Raw genomic sequence first — 23,106 nt, forward strand, 5'->3', positions numbered from 1 at the left:
CTAAAATTAATCTACATAGTTAGGTAGGTAGGAAGATAATAGATAGATAGGCAGGTAGGTAGATAGGTACACACACATACTCCCCTATACCCTCAAGGCCCTGCACAGAAGTATTCTCTCTGGGGATCCCTCCATGACCCTCCAGCCTGTGCTCATGTCAGGTCCCTTGGGACCTCTACAGCCTTTAAGTCTGTCCACATACCCTGGAACACTTGCCTTCATTCTCTAGTCATTTCAGGCACCAAAGCACAGCAGAACCGCAGTTCTTGGAGGTCAGAAGACCTGCGAATTCAGTTGATTCAACCCGAGCCCAGAGAAGAAACATTTGACGAAATCGACCCCTGCTTAAATACCTTTAGGAGACAGGACTTCATCCACCTGGAGACAGGTTCTTCTCTGCTGGACAGCACACCCCCTGTTCTGTCCTACCCAGTGGGCAGGTACATGTGGGGAGTATCACACAGTTATGTGCACCTGCTTTAGGCTTTCCTTTTCCCACTGGACACCATGCCTTCACTTTTGCACTCACCATTCTGTGTTTTAACCTGGTTCTCAATGGTCATGTCTACTGCCCTGGGTGTACTCCATCACACTAAGCGTCATTCACTCATTATCTAACAAATGTTTACTGGGTACCTACTAAGGGTTGTAGATGCCTGAGATTCAGCAGGTAACAAAGTCCCTCCCCTTGTGGAACTTAAACTCTCACGGATAAAACATGATGAACATGTGGATATGACATGATAACCATGCAGCCAGGACGCCGTGGAAAAAGGTAATACTTTACCTATTTTTCAGAGAAGGACTTTGAGGTTCTGGAGAATGAAACAACTTGTCCAAGGTCATATAGACAGTCAGAGATGGAGCCACGGTGTGACCCTACTTCTAACACCAAAATCCAAGCTCCTCTTACCCAGGTGCTGGAGAGCTTGGGAGAGCTTGTAGGCTAAGGGTAGCTGAAAGGGGAGAGAATTTTCCAAAAGCAAAATATCCACATTTCTCATGTTTTCCTCTTGGTTTATGTCTGAAACTCTTCCGACAAAAGTTCCCCCATGAAGTGGGTACAGTAGAGTTGGTGAAGACACCAGTCCTCAGCCTCAAGCCATTTGAGCAAGAAGAAGGAGTGGTGAAAAGACGTTCCCTCAGAGCCTTGGAGGATGGGCTTGGGCAGGGGGCAAGCCCAGGAGCAGCCCCTCTGAGTAGAAGCGTGGTACCCCTCCCCATGCACCCCCATTTGCCACCTTCAGGGACAGGGAGGGAAGGTGACAGGGAGTCAGACCTAAGGTTTAAGTCCTGGAATAATTGATGCCAGATCCCAGGTTCTTCCCACTATTAACATTCAAGAGTGTTGTGGTGCAGCTTGGCTTTAAAGTTTGGGTATGATTTTTCTAGGCAGCCGGGGAAGAGTGGTGTGGCATTCCCCATGTAGGAGAAGCAGAGTTATGGAGGCAAGAACAAGAGTGTTATCATCAGGACACAGTAAAAACAGCCTGGGGTGCAGCAAGGCAGGGAAGAGCACCGACCTGGCCATCAGGAGGCCTCTGTTTCAAGGTTGCTTCAAGAGAAACCATCATGGTCACCATGGGTCTGGTCTGGGTCTTGGAGTTCATCCAGTCCCACCTTCTGGCTCTAATAAAGAACACAAGGTCTTCCTTTCATCCGGCTGGAAAGAGAGAAAGCTAACAGCCTAACAGTTCAAATCGCCATCACAAATCTCCCTAAAACAGCGGTTCTAAGGGCGTGATGCTGGCACCACCCAAACTGGCCAGCCCAGCCTGACTCAGCCCAGAGCAGCTTCCTGAGCAAAACGAAGCCTCCAGCTTCCAAACTGGAGCAGAAAAGACTAACAGTACTGGTCTCTGCCCTATGCGAGCACCGGCCTGGGCAACTCACTAAAACGCTAGGAACCATTATCTCCAAGTTACCGGTGGGGAAAATGAGGCTTGATCATCTGTTCAAGGTTAAAATCAAAGCGATGTGATAGAACCAGGATTGCAATCAGGTCTTCTGACTCCCAAGTCTTAACTTTAAAATGTCCTTCTCAGAAATGCCAGCCATTCCCTCCAAGACCTGGACACGTTCTCTGGGAACTCCTGGGAGAGAGAGCTCGCTGGCAAATAAGCACATATTGAAAGCCTAGGGATTGGGTTTTAAGCAAACAAGCAGGTGTAGAGAGTCAGAGGAAGAGGCGCGCAGGAGCCATGGGTCTGCAGCTGAGAGCGCCTGGCAGCAGGCAGAACAGACAGGTGTGCCAAGTTACCGGTTTCCTGAACTTGCAAACGGGGGCCTTTTCTCCTGGAGGGTCCTGGTTAAGCCGGGTGCAGGAGTAAGTGGGGCGAGTCCCAGCTTTGTGGGTTATCAGATTTTCTGATCCCAAGCCGAATCCATGGGCTGCTGAGGGTCTCCAACTCTCATGCTCTTGCATTGCCAACGAGCCTTTGGGAGGCTCAGTAGAGCACACAGCCTGTTGTTCTCGTGGTCTCCTCTAATTCTCCCTGACCCTCATAAAGATAAAGCAGCTGAGGTTCAAAATGGGCAGCGAGTCAGACCAGGTCACACGACCAGTTAGGTCTACAGACCACCAAGACGACGGAGTTAACGCTTCAAGATGTTTTCGTGTCAACGGGAACAGGAAGCTCTGAGCCCGGAACCACCCTCTAGAGATGGAAATTCACAGAGGGTAGGGGCGGTGGTGTACAGTACTTTGCAAGCAAGGGCACCTCTGAAATCCCAATATCTCGGTCTGCACGGAGACTGGCACAGCCCTTGAGTGACCTTGGGGGAGGCAGGGGCGCTAGACTTTCCAGGCCCCTGTCATCTCCAGGTTCCTGCTCCCAACACACCCCAGCCCATCAGTCTCCATGCAGCAGCCAGAATATTGTTCCAAACAAACAAAAAAATCTGATCACGTTCATCCTCTGCTTAAAATCCCTCCAGGGGCTCCCCATTGCCCTCAAGATAAATCTTTCCAGGTGGCTGCATGATCTGGCCCCAACCTCCTCCAGCCTCTCCGCCCTCCTTTCGGCCTCTCACGACACATGCTCCAACCAAAGTGGACTTCGTTTAGTTGCTTGAACATCTGCTTCTCCCCCTCTCATCCGCAGTCCTTTCACCAGACCTATTCCTGCCCAGCCTTCAGTTCTCATCGGGCTGTCACTTCCCCAGCCCCTCCCCTGACACCTTAGCCCAGGCCAGTTCCCCGCACGCGGAGTCCCTGTCATCCACTGTCTCACCCTCGTCAACCTGCTTACTACTCCTCGGTTCCCACTTAATATCTGACTGCCCCACAGAAGAAGCTCCACAGGGTAAAGATCCTAATTATCGTGTTCACCACTCAACCGCCCTCACCAAACACGAATAGAGCGCTGTCAGTGATATGAGTTTGGGGACAGCTCCAAAAAATAGTTGTTGAGGGAATGAATGAATGAATGAAGAAAGGAATCTATCATGCATTAAAACTCTCAGTGCCTCCTCTGGGGCCAACGCATGAAAAAGAATCCTGAAGGTGCGTCTATGCTGGGAAGGAAGGCTAAGGGGCGTCCACGGGGGCCGAGTAAGGAGCAGCCGAATCCCTAGTGTACCCAGGGGACAGATGGGGTCACTGAGCTGGGCAGTCCCACCACTCCTCACCCAGGCCCCAGCGTCCTGGGCCATCCCTTCTGGGCAGCTCAGCATCTGCTTCTTGGCCTCCGAAGCTGGGCCTGAGCCACAGACGTGAAGACAGTCTAGAGAACTTTGGCCAAGAGCCAGCCACAGGGTGTCTGGGGCTCTCTCTCACCTGACGCGCCAGCTGGCAGGTGTGTGCGTCTGTGTCTGTGTGTCTGTGCATGTCTGTATATCTGTGTGTGTGCACAGTCAGGCCACGCTCATAACGACCCCAATACACGCCCTCCCATCCACGAAGTCCAGGAGGAAGGAGGGCCTGAATTTTTCTTCGACACCTGCCCAGTGGCCCACACAGCTGGCCATGGACAAACTGAAGGAACTAGGCACTGACCTCCCTCCAGCCCATCCTGAAAAACAGCGACATCGCTCAGCCTTTCTCAGGTGGTGGGTCCTGCGCTGGGTAGTGCCCACCTGCCCCTGCCGTTGCCCACCTGCTCCAAGCCCTGGAAGGCGGTCCCCAGGAGCTGCTGCCTTCCTCTTTGTCTCTGCCATGCTCTCGGGTCCTGGCTGCGGGCACACACCAGCAGGCGCGGGCGCAGGGGTGGCGCGGCAGTGGAGGAGGTGTTGACCCCCGGGCTCTCTCCCTGCCCGTGGGCTACAATGACCCTCGACCAACGCACCTTCCAGCCATCCTCCCTCCAAACTGCAGTTCTAACGGTTTGAGTTACAGCTCCCTCCCCTCACCCCTGACAGCTCCCACCAGAGTGCTTCACCTCCCCTTGTCGGATTTAACCCAGCTGCACCTTGTAAATAGTTCCTTCTTAATCTCTCTTCACTTACCCCTTCTCAGTGCACCATCTTGTTTTTCTCAGATGCAGATTCCAAAGAGGCCCCAAGTTCCTGCCCTTGAGCAGACTGGAAAGAGCCTTACAGGCCACTCCCACCTGGGCTCCCACACCCTCCTGAACTCCCTGGGGTCAGACTCCCCCCTCCACGGAGAACAGGACAGCCCGGCTGCTACGTAAACTGCTACAGAACCCGTGTCAGCTTCTCCAGAACGCCCGACCCCGTCCCCCCAGCCTCCTCCTTGTGACTCAGCTCCGCTGCCTGATAGGGGAGTGGGATTGCAGCACGGGGGGCGGGGAAGGGGAGCCACCTCACAAGCTGGAGGGGGCTTTTATAATTAGGATTGACGACACAACCCTGCTCTGCCCTTCATACCCCTTGTGACCTCTTCATCCGGTACATACACAGCTACCCTCCACTCCCCTGCTGCTTCCTCCCCAGATCCTGGTGAGCGAACTATCCATTTCAACCTTGTACCTGTTCACACAGACACATCCATTCACAGACACAGACACATTCACATCCACTTTTCACACATGTACACACACACACACACAGAGGCAGAGCCCACATTCGAAAAACACACCAAACTCACTTTTACCCCAAGCATCAGTAAAGCCAATGACTCTTAGAGCTGGCTGTCCCCAAGAAGAACATTCGTTCTCGAGCCAGTGGGCCTCACCTAAAGCAGGGAGAGGAGAGAGCAGAGCTGGCATTTCACAGAAGCTCAAAACCCATCAACAGAAAAGCCCGGTGAGATCCCTTGGCCCAGCAAGATCCAACAAGTGTTCCAGCAAACACAATTCACTGAGATGCTCTGTGAAAAATGATATTCTGCAGTCCAGGGAGTTTGGGAAACATAGCACACCATATCATCCCCTCTTGAGAATCACAATCCACACTGGCATAGCCAAGGTTCTGAGAGGTCCTAAAGAAAAGATACTTGTTAAAGGTCACTTAACCCAGCATTTCATCAGCTAGATGATGTAGATGGATAGACAGACAGACAGAGAGGCAGATGATAGATGGGAGAGAGAAAGAGAGAGATTGAGATTGATTTTACAGTTACATAAATTCAACAGAACAGACTTTTAAATAACACGGATCCAGACCAACGATTTTCATTTTATAATGAAGACTTGGGGGCTCAGAAAGGGCTTTGCCCAAGGTCACACTGCTGGTAAAAGGCAAAGCTGGTGCTAGAACCCAGGCTTCTAATGCTCTTTCCAATAGGCCGTTTCCTTTTCTGTTTAACTTTAACCCCCAGGACTTCTGGTAATCAAAGAGATGGATGCTATTTCCAAAATAGACCCTGGTGCTTGTGACTGCACTCAGTGAATTCACAGGGCTTCCCTCTCAAGTGTGCTCTCTGCTGGGGAAGGCACTCTTTCCTGCATGCCAGACTCCGGGTCCACCGTGGCGGGGTGGCAGGGCCCAGGGCAGAGGCCTGCAGGTGAGGGTGAGGTTGAGCCCTGGCTCTGGGTACCTGGATCCTGCTACTCTGCTGGAGCTGGGGAGGCGGGCTTCCTGATGTGTGTCCCCAAATGGGAACAGACACTTGCCAGGCTGTCCCCAGGGATGGGGTTGGAGAAAGGAAATCTGGGGCCTGACCTAGGCCTCGGGGCACCGCCTAGGCCTGGCACTGCTTCATGGGGCTCAGCTGCTAGAACCAGATCTGCCTTCCTGCCCCTGCTCCCTGGGCATCTCTGAGCTCCTGCAGCCACAGCGACCTCTACCCCACCGCATGCTCATGGTCCAGAAAGAGGCACGTTACCCTCAGTGGACGCTCAATGTCCACTGCTGCCCCCAACTATCGCTGTTACATGGCTACTTAATGCCTCACGCAGACACATCCTGTCTCCCTACAGCGCCTTCAGGATTGCTGGGTGCAGAGCAGGCCCTAATCTCTGCTAGCTTCCCAGGGACGAGGGCTGGGCTCTGCAGGGCACACACATGGATGCAAGAGTGCCTGGCAGGGTGTTCGGGGTTTGTAGCAACTCACCATGTCCAACAGCAAGATGAATTCCTGTTGGATACCTGTGGCATCAGGCAGAGAGTCATGGGGAGGAGCAGACTCGAGGGACCCCCAGGAAGCCACAGAGCCAGCCTGCTTTTCAGGGTCTCAGTCCCCCCCCATCACACAATATGGGAGTTGAGGATGTAGGTGGACCCTTCTAGCTCTAAAACTCTGATGCGATTCTATTATAGAATCATAGAGAGGGGAAAGCCTAAGTCACTTTCTTGTCACTCTCTTCTCCAGCCCTTTAGCACAGAAGGAATTGAACAAAGACTTGCAGGGAGGACGTAGCCCTGGCGGCCAGGCTCAAACAAGGCTGCCCCTCCCCCAACCCCAGGCACCCTGCGGGAGTGTATCTGGCAAGACACGCTTCAGACCCCAAAGCCGGTGGTTTTTGATGCCCCAACCAAAGTCACATAAAATAGAAGACTCCACCGCAGTGACAGGCCCAGATAATCAGGATCAGGTATGGACAGGAAGCTGTAGGGTGACCATCTCATCTCCTGATTTTTAGGCTGAGAGCCCGAGTGAGCCATTTATCTTCCTCAAATCCCCTCCCCACCCCAGACCTTTTAGACTGTGGCTCGAGCCCTCTGCAGTGAACAAACAGGGATGCCCCCCGCATCCTAGCCTGGGCTCCAGCCCTCTCTCCCCCGCTTTCCCCAGGCCCCATCCATCTCTGAGGCTTCTCTGCAGCTGAAATGGAGGGGGGGGGGATATGACACCAGAGGCCTGCCCTCTGTGGCACCAATGCCCACACTTCCCCCTTTGCCAGGGAGCAGGGCCACTTCCCTGAAGACGGAGCAGAACAGAGAGTTAATAGCAAGCAGTGTTTGTATCTGTCCCGTGTCTGGGACACACAGCCCAGTTCCTGGGGACCTGCCAGGGTGGCCTACTGTCTGGCACTGTTTGCCTTTGGGGCAATGGGTGCCTTGAGCAGGAGGGACAAGGAGGCTGCAGTGGGGGTGGGGAGCAGGGCACAGCCCGAGACCAGGCAGCCTTGGTGCCAAAGGCCATGGCTTCTGCCTCCCTTCCAGGCAAGGGTCGCTGGAGCCAAGGGCCTGCCCACCATCCTCTCTTCAGGATCAGAGGACCCTGATGATGGTGGAAACTCCTTCCCACCTCTAACAAAACCCCTCAGAACCATGGTCTACCTTCTCCCAGGCCCCTCAAAGCCCAGATAACTTCTCAGGGCTCTACCCTCCCTAATAAGATAAGGAGATGCTGCAGGCGCTGCCCAGAGGGAACACCTGGAGGAGAGCTGAAGCCCTGCTTCTGGGGGCGTCCAGAGCTGGGCTGCACCTGTGTTGTAGGCAGCTGGCCTTACAAACCCATCTTCCCCCAAACCGTGACCTGTCACTTCTGACTGCCCCTCAAACCCAGCTCCTGGGGCAGTGTCTCTCCTTCACCAGCGCAGCGTCTGATTATACACATCCAAGAACTATTCTGCTCTTGGTCAGCTGCTTCTAACTGAATGTCACCCAGAGCTGTGGGAACCCTAAGCAGTCACTGGGAAGATGAGGGGCTGGATTCCTGGATCTCTAAGGACACTTCCAGCTTCAAAGTGCCATACCCATAACCACAGGGGAGGGGTCTTAAGCCCTCCTGGACATCAGGACAGAACTTGATATTACAGGAATGCAACAGGAAGGACCCCAGCCTTCTGCCAGAGACAATGCAAGCCACCAACTAATACGTGGTACCCTTTAGGTGTTTATACCACACTTGGTGCATATACCATACTATGGGCTATATACCACATGTTGTGTATCATCACACTGTAAGGTGTGGTACACATTTTGGAGTATATGGCACACTTTGTGCATGTACCATACTTGGGGGATATATACACTTTGAGGTATAACACACTTTAGGGCATAAAGACACTTTACAGCATGTACACACTTTGTGTATATCTCCACACTTGGGATATATCCCATGCTCTGTGGATACAGCACACCTTGTGTAGAGACCTCACTTCTGGGAGCATTCTGCAAAGTGTCAGTGACGTAACTCTGGCAAGGCTCCAGGGTGAAGAGTACAGACCCTAGAACCTGATGATGCTGCATGCAGTGCACTCCCACCACTGTGGTTAACCTTGAGCAAATCACTTGTCCTCTGAGACTCAGTTTCCTCACCTGTTAAATGGGGATCATAATAGTACCTACCTCATGGGGTTTGGGGGACGATTAAATGAAACGGAGCTTATTACAGACTTACCATCATGTCTAGCACAGGAGAAACACATGGTAAATGGCAGCTTTGTTATTGCTTGTACTTTTAAAGGTGTTTTATAATACATAGGTATCTTTGAATTTCCAATATACATAAATTCAGACATTCTCAGAGTCTTAATGCTTTTGAAAACTCAGATAACAGACAGACCATTTAATTCATATTTATTTCACATTTGATCTGTAAACTTTTTATTTAAAAAAAAATTCCACTGTCATTAGCAACATGTGCTGACATTAGTTTTTCTGTAGTGAAATAAGAGCACAGGCCTTAAAGAGTCTCTGTCTAAAACATGGGGAAACTTGGATGTAAACAAGGTCTCCACCCTCCTCCCTTGACTTTGGGAGTTCATTAATGACTTGATCTCAACCAGAAAAACAGGGAGGAAAAAATGGACAACACTTTGATAACTAAGAGCTCTTGGGGCAGGAACTGTACAGGGCAGGCCCATTTGTCTCTTCAAACTGTTTACCTTGGGCAAATTGTATCAGGTTTGCTTCTTCCACATAATTTCCACTTCTCCGTGTCTAAAAACAGCAGGTAAAAGATTCCCCACAGTCAGCACTTTGGGGGAGGGAGGGGTGCACATACATACAAGATGGAAACATACATATTTTTCAAGCAGTGGCCCCCGAGGAAAGGAGGGAGGGGACACCGGAAAGAGAAGGTTTTAAAGTGAGGTACTGGGCGAAGAAGGATGCATCAGAGGATAATGGCTTTATACACAGGGCTGCTGCAAGGCAGAAAGGTTCATTTACTTCTGTCTTGGTCCATTATTGTAATATTTACATAGGAAAAGGCAATTATGCTGTTAGGCACAGGGGAAAAAATGGACAGAAATCTTTTCCCCCTCAGGAAATCTCAAAGCAGGTCCAGTCCCAAGGGACAGTCACCAGTTGCTGGTGAAAAGGACACAGAGGGAGGTAATGACAACAGAAAAAGGCTCACATTGCAAAGAGGCTTGCCCTGAGCTAGCCACAATGTGTCTGCCTGGAGAGCATCTCCAACAGCCAGGATGCCAACATCAAAAGCCAAGCGACATTGCGGACAACGTGTACTATCAAAAATAGTGTATATTTACAAGGGGGGGATGGGAGGGCGGGCAGGGCTGCCCTGAGCTTTTGTTTAAAAATAGAGTCGGGGGAGGAGGAGAGCCAGGGCTGGGTACCCCCATCTATTAACCCTTTGTGAGCCATCCCCTCTGGGCTCTCGTGCTTGCTCTGAACCACGGTGAGAGCTGGACCCAGGGGAGGTGAAAATACTTTTAGGAAACAATACTGATTTGGGGACCCGCCCAAGAACCCAGGAGGATGCTCCGAGTGAGGAGCGGCCCTAAGAACAATGGGGGGGGGGGGAGCGTGTGCCCCCACGGTCCCCCAACCACCCCCAGCCAGTACTTTTCTCTGGTAGGAGAGTGCAGATGCCGGCAGGGCGCCGCAGAGCAACCCTCGGGCCAAGAAACTAGGAATAGGCAGGACCCGGGTTCGAAGAGCTGGGACTGCGTAGACGCGCCCCTGGATCCCAGCGGCCACTGTCTGCGCGAGTCTGTTCGCGGGGCGCGGACTCCGCGCTCACACGATCCGCTTCCTGTCCACCCGGCAAAGGATCTTCTTGAAGGCGCGGCGGAAGTCGTGATTGAAGATGGTGTAGATGACCGGGTTCAGCGAGCTGTTGCAGTAGCCGAACCAGAAAAAGAACTTGAAGAGCGTGCGCGGCACCGAGCAGCCGACGGCCGTGAGCGTGTAGGTGAAGAAGAAGGGGAACCAGCACGCCACGAACACGCCGATGACCACCGCCAACACGAAGGTGAAGCGCTTCTCGCGGTTCTGCCGCCCGCGCCAGCGCGACGCCTTGGCGCCTCCGACGCGCTCCTCCCCGTGCCCGGCCGCGGGTGCCCCCGGCCCCGTCGCCCCTGGCCCGCGCCGCGGCAGGCTGTCCCCGGGCTTCACCTGGATCGCCCGGGCCTTACCCTTGGCCCGGGGGCCGCGCTCGGACCTGCGGGTCTCCGGGGGCCGCTCGGCGTGCTCGGACGAGGAGCTCTCCTCGAGGTCCAGCGCGTCGGCGTCCCGCGGCCCTGCCGGCGTGGGCTCCCCCGGGGCACCGTTGAGCTGGGCCGGCAGCGACTCCGCCTCGGCGCCCACGGGGCCCACGCCGCGCTCCGGGCCCAAGCCGTTGGGTCTGCGCTTGGCGCCCCCCGGCAGCTTGGCGGCGGCATCAGGACCCCTGCGACTGGGCGGCACGCGGGTGCGGCGCTTGGCGATCTGGTAAATGCGCACGTAGACCAGGATCATGATGAGGCAGGGCGCGAAGAAGGAGCCGATGCACGACGAGATGACGTACCACTTCTGGTCGTTGATCTCGCAGCGCGGTTCGGCCGGCTGCTGGCCACCACTGCCTCCCTTCTTCTCGATGGAGATGAGCGGCGGGAAGGAGATGACGGCCGAGATGACCCACACGGTGACGATGATGGCCTTGATGCGGCGTGGCGTGCGCTTCAGGTTGTACTCTATGGCCTGGGTGATGGACCAGTAACGATCCAGGCTGATGGCGCACAGGTGCACGATGGACGACGTGCAGAAGAGCACGTCGAGCGCCAGGTAGATCTCACACCACGCCTTGCCGAAGTACCAGTAGCCCATGACCTCGTTGGCCAGCGAGAAAGGGATGACAAGCGTGGCCACCAGGATGTCGGCCGAGGCCAGAGACACCAGGAAGAGGTTCTGGGGCGCCTTGAGCGCGCGGCTTGTGAACACGGCAATGATGACAAGCACGTTACCGAACACCGTGAACAGCATGAGCAGGCCGGCCAGGCACACCAGCGTCAGCGTCACCTGCAGGGAGTAGGGGGTGGCCCGGGCGCCACCCCCCGGGGCCTCGGTCCCGTTCCAGCTAGCGTTGCTCGCGTCCGGCTGCAGGGAGCCCATGGGCGCGAAGCTGCCTTCGGCCAGCGGCTGCTCCTGGCGGAACATGAACGCGGGTGCCCGCTCGCCTGGGCCTGCTGCCAGCTGCCTTCCGGCCGCTGCCCGTTGGTCCTCCTCTTCCTCCTGCGGCCCGCTCGCCCCGCCGCGCCTCACATGGAGAAGCGGCCTCTGGGAGGCCGAGCCCGAGCTGGGGGACCGCTAAGGGCCCATGGGCCCGGCTCCCGCGAACCGCGCCCGGCCCGCGCTTCGAGCGCTCGGGGTCGGCGCCTTCTCGCTCCCAGCTCCTAAGCACAGCCAAGTTTTATTTCTAAGCGGCGGGAGAGAGTAGGTCGAGCCGATGAGGAAAGAGAGATTTATTCTTCAAGAAGAGAGAACAAAAATCATCGGTGGCCTGATGACTTGGAAGGATAACAGGAAATTAAATATATCTCTATCTATATCTTTGACTCTTGAGCCTGAGCGAAAGCAAGAAGTCTTACCGTGTGCGGGGCCCGCCCCCACCCCGAGAGGCAGCCGAGGGGTGCTGATGCTGGCTTGGGGTCCTATGTCTGTCTCCTTACATCCCCGAAGCGATAACCGACTCTCTCGCTTCCCCCAGACGCTGCGGGGCTGGCGAGGCCCGGGCTGGGGCCAGGGTGCGGACTCTGCCGCCTCTCGGAGCGCCGCGGGACTTCCAAAGTTGCGTGCCCTGCAGGGGCTGGGGCGCAGCGCGCGGAGCTCGGAGGCGGCGGCGGGGTGAGGGGTCTGCGGGCCGCATGAAGGCGCCCCCGTCCTCAGGCGGGCCCGGGCGGGTGGGCGATCGGCCCTCCAGGAGCCGCGGCCGAGGCAGGGGGTCTCCTGGGCGTCGGCCCGGCGAGCTTCGGGCGCTGAGCGCGACGGGACAGCTGGGGTCCGAGGGCAGCGTGAGTTGGGGCAGGAGCGCAGGTCTTGAGGGAGAAGGTGCTGGGGGTGGCCGGGCGGCGGCGCGCCGGCTGCTGGGCGTCTGCACGGAAGCTGGGGCCGGTGCTTCTCCGTGGCGCTCACGGTGGACTCGTTTTATAGCCCCAGGATCAAGCCGGCGTTGCCGAGCAGCCGGCGTCACCCCCACGTGGGAAGCGGACCCTCCCCCGCCCCTTGCGCCTCCCCTCCGCGGGTCTGGAGCCCGCGCCGGGCGCCGGACCCACTGGAACCCCGGCCCCCTGGCAAAACTGGCCCTTTGGGGAGGCGGGTACCTTAACCGAGGGATTTAAAGAGAGTGCCCGGGGAGTGGGGAGCGGTCCCTGCTGGGAATTGGTCAAGCATCTCTGGGACCGCCGAGCAGAACGCGTCGGGCACCCGGGAGTGCCCACATCGAGCTGAGTGGGACTCGGGAGGAAAGGGTGGGGACCCCCGGCCGAATCGGGAGAAGCAACCACCGGTACGGGTCGCATCCGGAGCAGCCCCGCCCTGGGCCGGGCCACACTTTTCCGCAAGTGCTCCTGGCGGCGGGGCGAGTGGGGCTGGTGAGAGAGGAAGGCGCACGTCAGGATCCAACCCCTGGGGCGAAATGGGAAGCATCCCCCGGGGAGCGGGCCCCGCCAGAGTTCAGAGCTCCGCTCTGGGGAGAAACGGCCACTTGTAGTCCCAGCTGCAGAGCTGTCTGAGAGACACTAGCAGGCCGGATCTGAACCGCGCCCCCTAGACCGCGGTGAGGAGGGGTCCTGGAGCGGAGGCCGCGCGCGGCGGCAGAGCGAGGGCGCACTGACACCTGCCGGCCGCTTGCCGTCACCGCTGCGAAGCTACAGGCCAGCGCCTGTACCCTACTCCCGCCCCTGCAGTCCTTTGCCTACAGAGCCTTCTCCCATCTCAGGACAAATTTGTGTCCAAGCTCAGGAAAAAAGAACCCAGATTTCTAATTGCACTTTGTCATGTTGCAGAAATCTTCCTAAAGCATACACTCTTGTGTGTGTACCGTCTCCCCCAGCGAGAGTGAGGATTGGTCTGATAAAGTCACATCAGGAAGGGCGCTGCAGGCAACAGAGCCCAGGACTGGCATCCCCCCCACCCCGACCGGCACAGGGCAGCCCACCCTTCCCGCAGATGCGAGAGGCCTGGATTCTGCCTGGCTGGTTGCTCTGCTCTGGCCTTCTCTGAACCATTGTGTCTTTGTTGAGGCCGGAAAGCTAGACTCCACCCCCCTCCACACCTCCATTTCAGATGCACACACGCGGCGTCTTTCAGTAAGGGGAGGATGCCGGCCAAGAGAAGAGAGAATATTTTCTATGTCCTCTCTGATAGGAATAGCATGGAGTGGGGGTGAGTGCAGTTTTCCTCTGCCTGCTAGATGTCCTGAGATAGATTTTAACGGCTGCTAGAGTACCAGCTTGCATTGTGCTAGCTGCACTTTTCAAATAAACAGCAGGCAGCTTAAGGGTGAAGCCCAGGAGGATAGGAACTGTCAGCAGGAGAAGGTTCGACCTAAAGAAAAATTGTCTTATTTAAGGACCTACTAAACCGAAATACCTTATGTAGTCAACTAAGCTGGAAGTTCCAAGGATTGAGCAGATTGCCTCTCTGCCCAGCAGGGTTCGGGCTCAGGGGCCGAGGACTAGATTAAGGACCTTGAGCATCACCCTCAACACCAGCTGATGTCTACAGCCCCCACCAGTGATACAGGCCAGTGATACAGTGATTGATGCTGTTGCTCTTGATGTAGATAGTCCTGAAGTCTGTACTTTTCAAAGTACTTCACAGGTGTCTCGTGTGACTTGAGTACGTTTATCTCCCGATTTTTGCTCCAGTGGGATGACCTCCCTTTCCAGTCTTAATTCTGAAGAGCCTTTCTAATCCCCTTTTCTGGAGCATCTAAAGAAAGTTAAGGCAGAATTTCCTCCCTCTGTTGAGTCCATTCTTTTCCATCTTCTAACCAATTCTCAGCTCTGTATATTCTGTCAGGGGGCAGAGACATTGAACTAGGCTCAGTTGGAAATGTGGTTACACTCACCTTTGCACAGAAACTAGGAGCCCCAAACCTCAAGTATGAATGCTAAGAGAGCCAAAAACCAAAGCCCATGGCAATCTGGACTTCACTGTGTTGTTCCCAGACCTTAGGGACTGAGTTTTGAGAGGCCATCAACTCCCATCTCCACACCAGCTGCTGACACACATCTCTCCTTCCTATCTCATTTCAGAAGCAAAAAGGGAAATGAAAACAGAGGCCACAGTGTTTTCCTTTCTTGGAATCTCTACTGCTAGCCTGTGTATGACACCTCTTGTCACGTTTTCTGAATGCTTCCCAAACAGCCAGTCATTTTCTTAATTCCTGGGTTTGGAAACTTTTCTCCTAAAATGGAAACAGGCTTTTCAAAGAGCTAGGGTCTCGGAGGCCAATACACCACAATTATTAATAATAACAATAGCTGCCTTTTGTTAAGTTCCTAGTACGCAACACGTCCAGGGCTATATACAGAGCCCTCTTATATGCAGAGTTCTTCCTCTTGATACAAGTATCTTATCACCAAAGGCCCTGCCTCCTTAGTTTGACACTCATGGTCAGTATCTCTGAGCTTTAAAAAGCTGTGTGGGGCTTCCCTGGTGGCACAGTGGTTGAGAATCTGCCTGCCAATGCAGGGGACACAGGTTTGAGCCCTGGTCTGAGAAGATCCCACATGCCGCGGAGCAACTAGGCCCGTGAGCCGCAATTACTGAGCCTGCGCGTCTGGAGCCTGTGTTCCTCAACAAGAGAGGCCGTGACAGTGAGAGGCCCACGCACCGCGATGAAGAGTGGCCCCTGCTCGCCACAACTAGAGAAAGCCCTCGCACAGAAACGAAGACCCAACACAGCCATAAATAAAATTTTTTAAAAAAGCTGTGTGGATGCCATTATTTATTTATTTATTTATTTATTGCTAGAAGATTTAGTGTTGTGCTTGCTGAGTGAGACAGCATTGAGCAGAGAGATATCCACAAAGACAATAATTCTTAACCAGGCCTGTATATCAGCATTGCCTGGGAAGGTGAAATACACTTAGTGGTGCTCCACCAGGGTAATTATGATTCATCAGGTCTGCAATGGGATGAAGAGTGTGTATTTTAACAAAGCTCTGTGGGAGATGCTAACATGCGTGCTCAGTTAAGACTCACTGCTCTAAGTAATAAATCTCAGTGGGGGCAGGAGTGATGAGCAATTGCCTTGGTGGGGGCAAGAAGGGGGTGTCCAAATGACCTGGGAACTTTTATCAAGCCAGCCTGAGCTACCAAGAATGGGCTCCAAATTGAGAATAACTATCCTGATTCTTCTGGGACAGCCAGGAGGGTGTCACAACCCTCCAGGCACATGAGGCACAACAAACAGTTAAGAGCCACTGTAAATATGGAGGTTGGCATTACTGGCCTGAGGAGAAGTCACTCCTGGGCACACAGATGTGTGTCCACTATTATTTCTACTATTAATAAAAGTAGATACTACAGAGGATCTGAATAGACATTTTCCCAAAGAAGACATACAAACGGCCAACAGGCACATGAAAAGATGCTCAATTGCTCATTGCTAATCATCAGAGAAATGCAAATCAAAACCACAATGAGATATCACCTCACACCTGTCAGAATGGCTATCATCAAAAAAGATCACAAATAACAAGTGTTGGTGAGGATGCAGAGAAAAGGGAACCCTTGTGCACTGTTGGTGGGAATGTAAATTGGTGTAGCCATGGTGGAAAACAGCATGGAGATTCCTCAAAACTTAAAAACAGACTACCATATGATCCAGCAATTCCACTCCTGAGTATATAACTAAAGAAAATGAAAACATTAATTAGAAAAGATATATGCAAAAAAAATATATGTTCATGACAAAATACCCCAACTAGCCAATCCTGAGAAAGAAAAACAGAGCTGTAAGAATCAGGCTCCCTGTCTTCAGACTATACTACAAAGCTACAGTAATCAAAACAGTATGGTACTGGCACAAAAACAGACATATAGATCAATGGAATAGGATAGAAAGCCCAGAAATAAACCCACATACCTGTGGTCAATTAATCTATGACAAAGGAGGCAAGAATATACAATGGAGAAAAGACAGTCTTTTAAATAAGTGGTGCTGAGAAAACTGGACAGCCATATGTAAAAGAATGAAATTAGAATATTCTCTAACACCATACACAAAAATAAATTCCAAATGGATCAAAGACTTAGATCAATATAAGGCCAGGCACTATAAAACTCTTAGAAGAAAACATAGGCAGAACACTCTTTGACATAAATCGCAGCAATACCTTTTTTGATCCACCTCCTAGAGTAATGAAAATAAAGACAAAAATAAACAAATGGGACCTAATTAAACTTACAAGCTTTTGCACAGCAAAGGAAACCATAAACAAAACGAGAAGACAACCCACAGAATGGGAGAAAATATTTGCAAACGAAGTGACCAACAAGGGGTTAATCTCCAAAATATATAAACAGCTCATGAAGCTCTATGTCAAAAAAACAAACAACCCAATCAAAAAATGAGCAGAAGATCTAAATAGACATTTCTCCAAAGAAGACATACTGATGGCCAAAAGGCACAAGAAAAATGCTCAACATCACTAATTATCAGAGAAATGCAAATCAAAACTGCAGTGAGGTATCACCTCACACCAGTCAGAATGACCATCATCAAAAAGTCTATGGGGGGCTTCCCTGGTGGTGCAGTGGTTGAGAATCCGCCTGCCAATGCAGGGGACACGGGTTCGAGCCCTGGTCTGGGAAGATCCCACATGCCGCGGAGCAACTGGGCCCGTGAGCCACAACTGCTGAGCCTGCGCGTCTGGAGCCTGTGCTCTGCAACAAGAGAGGCCGCGATACTGAGAGGCCCGTGCACCGCGATGAAGAGTGGCCCCCGCTTGCCGCAACTAGAGAAAGCCCTCGCACAGAAACGAAGACCCAACACAGCCAAAAATAAATAAATAAATAAATAAATAAATAAATAAATAAATAAATAAATAAAATTAAAAAAAAAAAAGTCTATGGACTTCCCCAGTGGTCCAGTGGTTAAGACTCTGTGCTTCCACTGCAGAGGGCTCAGGTTTGATCCCTGGTCGGGGAATTAAGATCCCACATGCTGTGCAGTATGGCCAAAAAAGGAAAAAGGAAAAAGAAAATGTCTACAATCAACAAATGCTGGAGAGGGTACAGAGAAAAGGGAACACTCCTACACTGTTGGTGGGAATGTAAATTGGTACAATTACATTACCACTATGGAGAACAATATGAAGGTTCCTTAAAAAACTAAAAATAGGACTACCATATGATCCAGCAATCCCACTCCTGGGCATATATCCAGAGAAAACCATAAATCGAAAAGATACATGCACCCCAATGTTCAGTGCAGCACTATTTACAATAGCCAAGACATGGAAGCAACCTAAACGTCCATTGACAGAAGAATGGGTAAAGAAGATGTGATACATATATACAATGGAATGTTACTCAGCCATAAAAAAACAAACAAACTAATGCCATTTGCAGCAACATGGATAGACCTAGAGATTATCATATTAAGTAAAGTAAGTCAGACAGAGGAAGACAAATGTATGATATCACTCATATGTGGAATCTAATTTTTAAAAAATTATATAAATGAACTTATTTACAAAACAGAAACAGACAAAGATTTCAAAAACAAACTTATGGTTACCAAAGGGGAAACATGGTGGGGGAGGGATAAATTAGGAGCTTGGGATTAACATACACACACTACTATATACAAAATAGATAACCAACAAGGACCTACTGTATAGCACAGGGAACTCTACTCAATATTCTGTAATAACCTATATGGGAAAAGAATCTGAAAAAGGAAGGAATATATGTATATTTATAACTGAATCACTATGATGTACACCTGAAATTAATACCACATTGTAAATCAACTATACTCCAATAAAATGTAAATATATATATGTATGTGTATATATATGTTCATGGCAGCATTATTTACAATAGTCAAGATATGGAAGCAACCTAAGTACCCATCAATAGATGAATGGATAAAGAAGATGTGGTATATATATACAATGGAATATTACTCAGCCATAAAAAAGAATGAAAGCTTGCCATTTGTGACAACATGGATGGACCCTGAGGGTATTGTGCTAAGTGAAATAAGTCAGACAGAGAAAACCAAATACTGCATGATTTCGCTTATAAGTGGAATCTAAAAAACAAATGTATAAACAAAACAAAATAGAAACAGAGTTATAGATACAGAGAACAAACAGGTGTTTGTCAGAGGGGAGGGGGTGGGGAAGAAGAAAAATAGGTGAAGGAGATTAAGAGGCACAAACTTTCAGCTCTAAAATAAATGAGTCACCTGTATGAAATGTACAGTGTGGGGAATTTAGTCAATAATAATGTAACATCCTTGTATGGTGACATATGGTAGCTAGATTTATCATGATGATCATTTTGAAATGTATAGAAATGCCCAAACAGTATGTTGTGTAACAGGAACTAACATGGCGTTGTAGGTCAATTATACTTCAAAAACAAACAAACTCATAGAAAAAGAGATCAGAGCTGTAGATACCAGAGGCAGGGGGGATAGAGGGAAGGGGAATTGGATGAAGGTGGTCAAAAGGTACAAACTTCCAGTTATAAGATAAATAAGTACTAGGGATGTAATGTGCAACATGATAAATATAATGAACACTGCTGTATGTTACATATGAAAAGTTGTTGAGAGTAAATCCTAGGAGTTCTCATCATAAGGAAAAGCTTTTTTCTATTTCTTTAATTTTGTACCTGTATGAGATGATGGATGTTCATCAAACTTACTGTGCTATTCTTTCCATGATGTATGTAAGTCAAAGTATTATGCTGTACATCTTAAACTTTTACAGTGCTGTATGTCAATTATATCTCAATAAAACTGGATAAATAAGTAAATACTATTCATTAGTACTGACCCCATATCAGGTACAATGCTGAGCAGTTTTTATACTCTATATTATTTTATATAATTCCCAAGACAACCCTCTACTGTAGATGTTATTATCTGCCTTTACAGATGGGGAAAACAAGGCTTGGAGAGGCTAAGAAGACAGCCTAGCTAATAAGGTGCATGGTCAGAGCTGGACCTTGTGTTTCCTGATTATAAGCCTGACAAGCTTTCTACATCCCTTTCTGTGGACCTCACCCTCTACCACACTGACAAAGGAGAACCTGCAAGAGGTTCATCAGAAGTGAGAGTGCCGATGAGCTGGCCCATCGTCCCTATTTCCCTGTCCTCCTGGTCCATCTGTGGCTACTAGAGCAGGACAGAACAGGGCAAGACGTGTTCCTTTATCCCACCTCTGATGCCTGCTCTATTGGAGGAAGTGTCAGGCACACTGCACAAAACTGAACATTTCCCAATGACCCACCTGAGGGAGAGCCAGCCAGGAGAGCTACCTGGCTGTGCAGCCCTGGAATGACGAGCCTCCCCTTGGTAGAATCAACTACTCCTTCTCATGGGGCCATACATATTTCCTCCAGAGCTTGGGTGAACCTTTATTGCTCTAGCTTACCTGTTCATTTGTACAGTGGTCTAGTAAGGGGAAAGGACTGTCCTGTACATCTTTGCATTCCCACAGCATACCTAAAAGAAGCTTTTTAATAATCAAATTTATGGAACCTACCCCTTGGAGATTCAACAGGACTTGGGAAGGACCTAGGCATTTACTTTTATTTTTAACAAATACCCGAGTAATCCAGTAAATACCAAATGTAAGACACATTGGCATAGATACTTGATAAGTGTTTGTGTGATGAATGAAGGAAAGAAGTAGTGAATGAATGGATACCACTTACAATTGTTACCCAAAATGTAAGAGGCCGAGAAGAAGGTGGCTAAATTCCAAAATTAGGATTTAGTTAACTAGTTCTGGGATATAGGTATAGATTCTCTCATTCTCTCTCTATCTCTAGTTCTACCTCTATCTATCTATCTATCTATCTATCTATCTATCTATCTATCTATCTATATATTTTTTCCTAAAAGGAGCACGTAAGTAGTGGGAGATGTTCTAACTATCAGCCAGGCAATTTACCAATAAATTTAAGCTGCTTATGCTAAATTATCTGTTTGTCCTGGAATTACATCTGTAAGTAAAGTGTCAGGTAACACTAAAATGCTCCTTGACTTCATTTAAAAAGAGTCAAAGAACTGGATTGGAGGTGATATTAATAGCTTATTACTATTTTTTTGAAGACTTGACTGTCTAAGAAAAAACTGCAAGCCCCATTAGCTTGGGCTCCTGGTCTGTGATTTAACTCTCACAAATAGAAGTTCAGACACAGACACACACACACACACACACGCAAACACAGGCCACACACCCATGCATATGGACCGTACTTAAACGCACATGGTCACCCGTCTGAACGTGATGAGCAGGTGGGGAACACAATGTTCCCACTGCCTCCCATGCCCCACACACAGCTGGAACCAAATGCTGCAGTAAACTACAAACATCTGTCAAGTCACTGCATTGCTGACACAGGGGCGGGGGCAGGGAGGGGGTGGCAGTCACCAGAAAAATTTCTATTGCTTCCTCTGAGCTATAATTTAATTCCTCCACATTCTTGCTACCAGTGCTGGAGCTCTTTGCAAGCACATTGTTCCTGAAGGTGAATGTAAGCCAAAAGAAAAGCATCACCTCCAAGAGTGTTGTTGGAAGGAGCTGCCTTACTTACCACCTTCCGTGTTTCTCGTCACTGACTGGCAGATCCATCCTGCTTTTCCCATGAAAACAAGTGTGAAGTCCTACCACCACCTTCATCTTTTTTCCAAGGTGCTAGCCCATCCTGCCCCCACCTGGAAGATGAAGCCAAGTGTTTTCTGCCCCTGCAAGGGCCTCCGGCCAAGAGCCAAAAGACAGCAGTCTATGCCAGGATCAACTCTACCGTAAGGATGCCAGGAAAGGTTGGGCTCCCATCTCGCTCTTTGCTGCTGCCGACCTTGCAGGACGTATGTGTGTTTCCCCTAAAATGTGACTGCTGAGAGCTGTGCGCACACGTGAAACTTACCATCACCTCCTGAGTTTTCCAGGTCAGTTCTCACAAATAAGGGCCCTTTCCCACCACATCCAGGTGAATCACCTTGCCTGCTTTGTCCAGAAGCATAAGAAAAGGCACACCTTGAATCAGTTATGGCGAGTGACGGCTATTTTTGGCACACAGGTGAGCTAGAGCCACTGGCCCTTGGGTGTAAAGGAGATACCTGTCACCAACATTAATAACTTTTAAACTAACATTCATTAACCTAATTAGGTAAGGTGAATCACCCTTCACATTTACGCAAAGAAACTATGGAGACCCCATGCCTGAAACACACACACACACACACACACACACACACACACACACACACTGTATAAAAGGTAATCTGGTCATTCTGCTCCCTGGAAATGATTTCTTTTTTCCATTCTCCCTAGTTAATGACACAAGCAAGGCACAATCTTCTCCCTTCTAAAGGGAGGGGTGCCTGCCAGCTCCTGGGAGGCATTAGAGTGGGGTCATTAGGAATTTGAGCTTTGGAATAAGATAAACCTGGGCTCTGGTCCTGCTTCTGTCACTTAGTAACAGTATTAACTTACTTAACTTTCTGGACCTTGGTTTTCTCATATGCAAATGGGGAAAATAGTAGTAAGCACCTCATGCAGGCTCTTAAGTGAGTGTTAAATGAACAAATACACGGAAAATACATAACACAGTGTTCAGTATTTAATAAATGCTTGACATGCATTAAGTACATTTGTTTATTTGGCAAAACTTTCTTCTTTATTAATCTGATTCTTCCTCAGACAGACGCAAAGAGATCCTAAGATCTGCCCACTTAAAGTTTGATAGTTAATAAATTGGCATGAGAGGGACTTCCCTGGTGGTGCAGTGATTAAGAATCCACCTGCCAATGCAGGGGACACAGGTTCTCTCCCTGGTCTGGGGAGATCCCACATGCTGCGGAGCAACTAAGCCCGTGTGCCACAGCTACTAAGCCCATGTGCCACAACTACTGAAGCCTGTGCACCTAGAGCCCATGCTCCACAACAAAAGAAGCCACTGCAGTGAGAAGCCTGTGCACCACAACGAAGAGTAGCCCCCCCTCGCCGCAACTAGAGAAAGCCCGTGCGCAGCAATGAAGACCCAATGCAGCCAAAAATAAATAAATAAATTTTTAAAAATTGGCATGAGAAATAAGAATTAAAAACAAAATAAAACTGGGGAAACATGACTTTAATGAGTTTTAACAAGTATTTATTCCTTTTTGTGTGTGAATGGCAAGGGAGGGGGTGGAAGTCCCTTGCCTTGAGACTACATAAAACTAAAAAGCTTCTGCACAGCAAAGTAAAACCATCAACAAAATGGAAAGGCAACCTACAGAATGGGAGAATATATTTGCAAATCATGTATCTGATAAGGGGTTAATACCCAAAATAAATAAAGAATCCACGCAACTCAATCACAAAAATATAAATAAATAAACAATCTAATTTT

General features: G+C 50.2%; 1 protein-coding gene across 1 annotated transcript; it reads right to left on the minus strand.

Moving 5' to 3' along the window:
- Nucleotides 1-10,040: 10,040 nt before the first annotated feature.
- ADRA2A (adrenoceptor alpha 2A) lies at nucleotides 10,041-11,900 on the minus strand. The gene has a single exon (XM_059899572.1). The coding sequence runs from the start codon at nucleotides 11,671-11,673 to the stop codon at nucleotides 10,276-10,278; it is 1,398 nt and encodes a 465-aa protein (XP_059755555.1). The 5' UTR covers nucleotides 11,674-11,900; the 3' UTR covers nucleotides 10,041-10,275.
- Between the last annotated feature and the right edge of the window lie 11,206 nt (nucleotides 11,901-23,106).

This window comes from Balaenoptera ricei, chromosome 16 (genome assembly GCF_028023285.1).
Source record: "Balaenoptera ricei isolate mBalRic1 chromosome 16, mBalRic1.hap2, whole genome shotgun sequence".
NCBI lineage: Eukaryota > Metazoa > Chordata > Mammalia > Artiodactyla > Balaenopteridae > Balaenoptera > Balaenoptera ricei.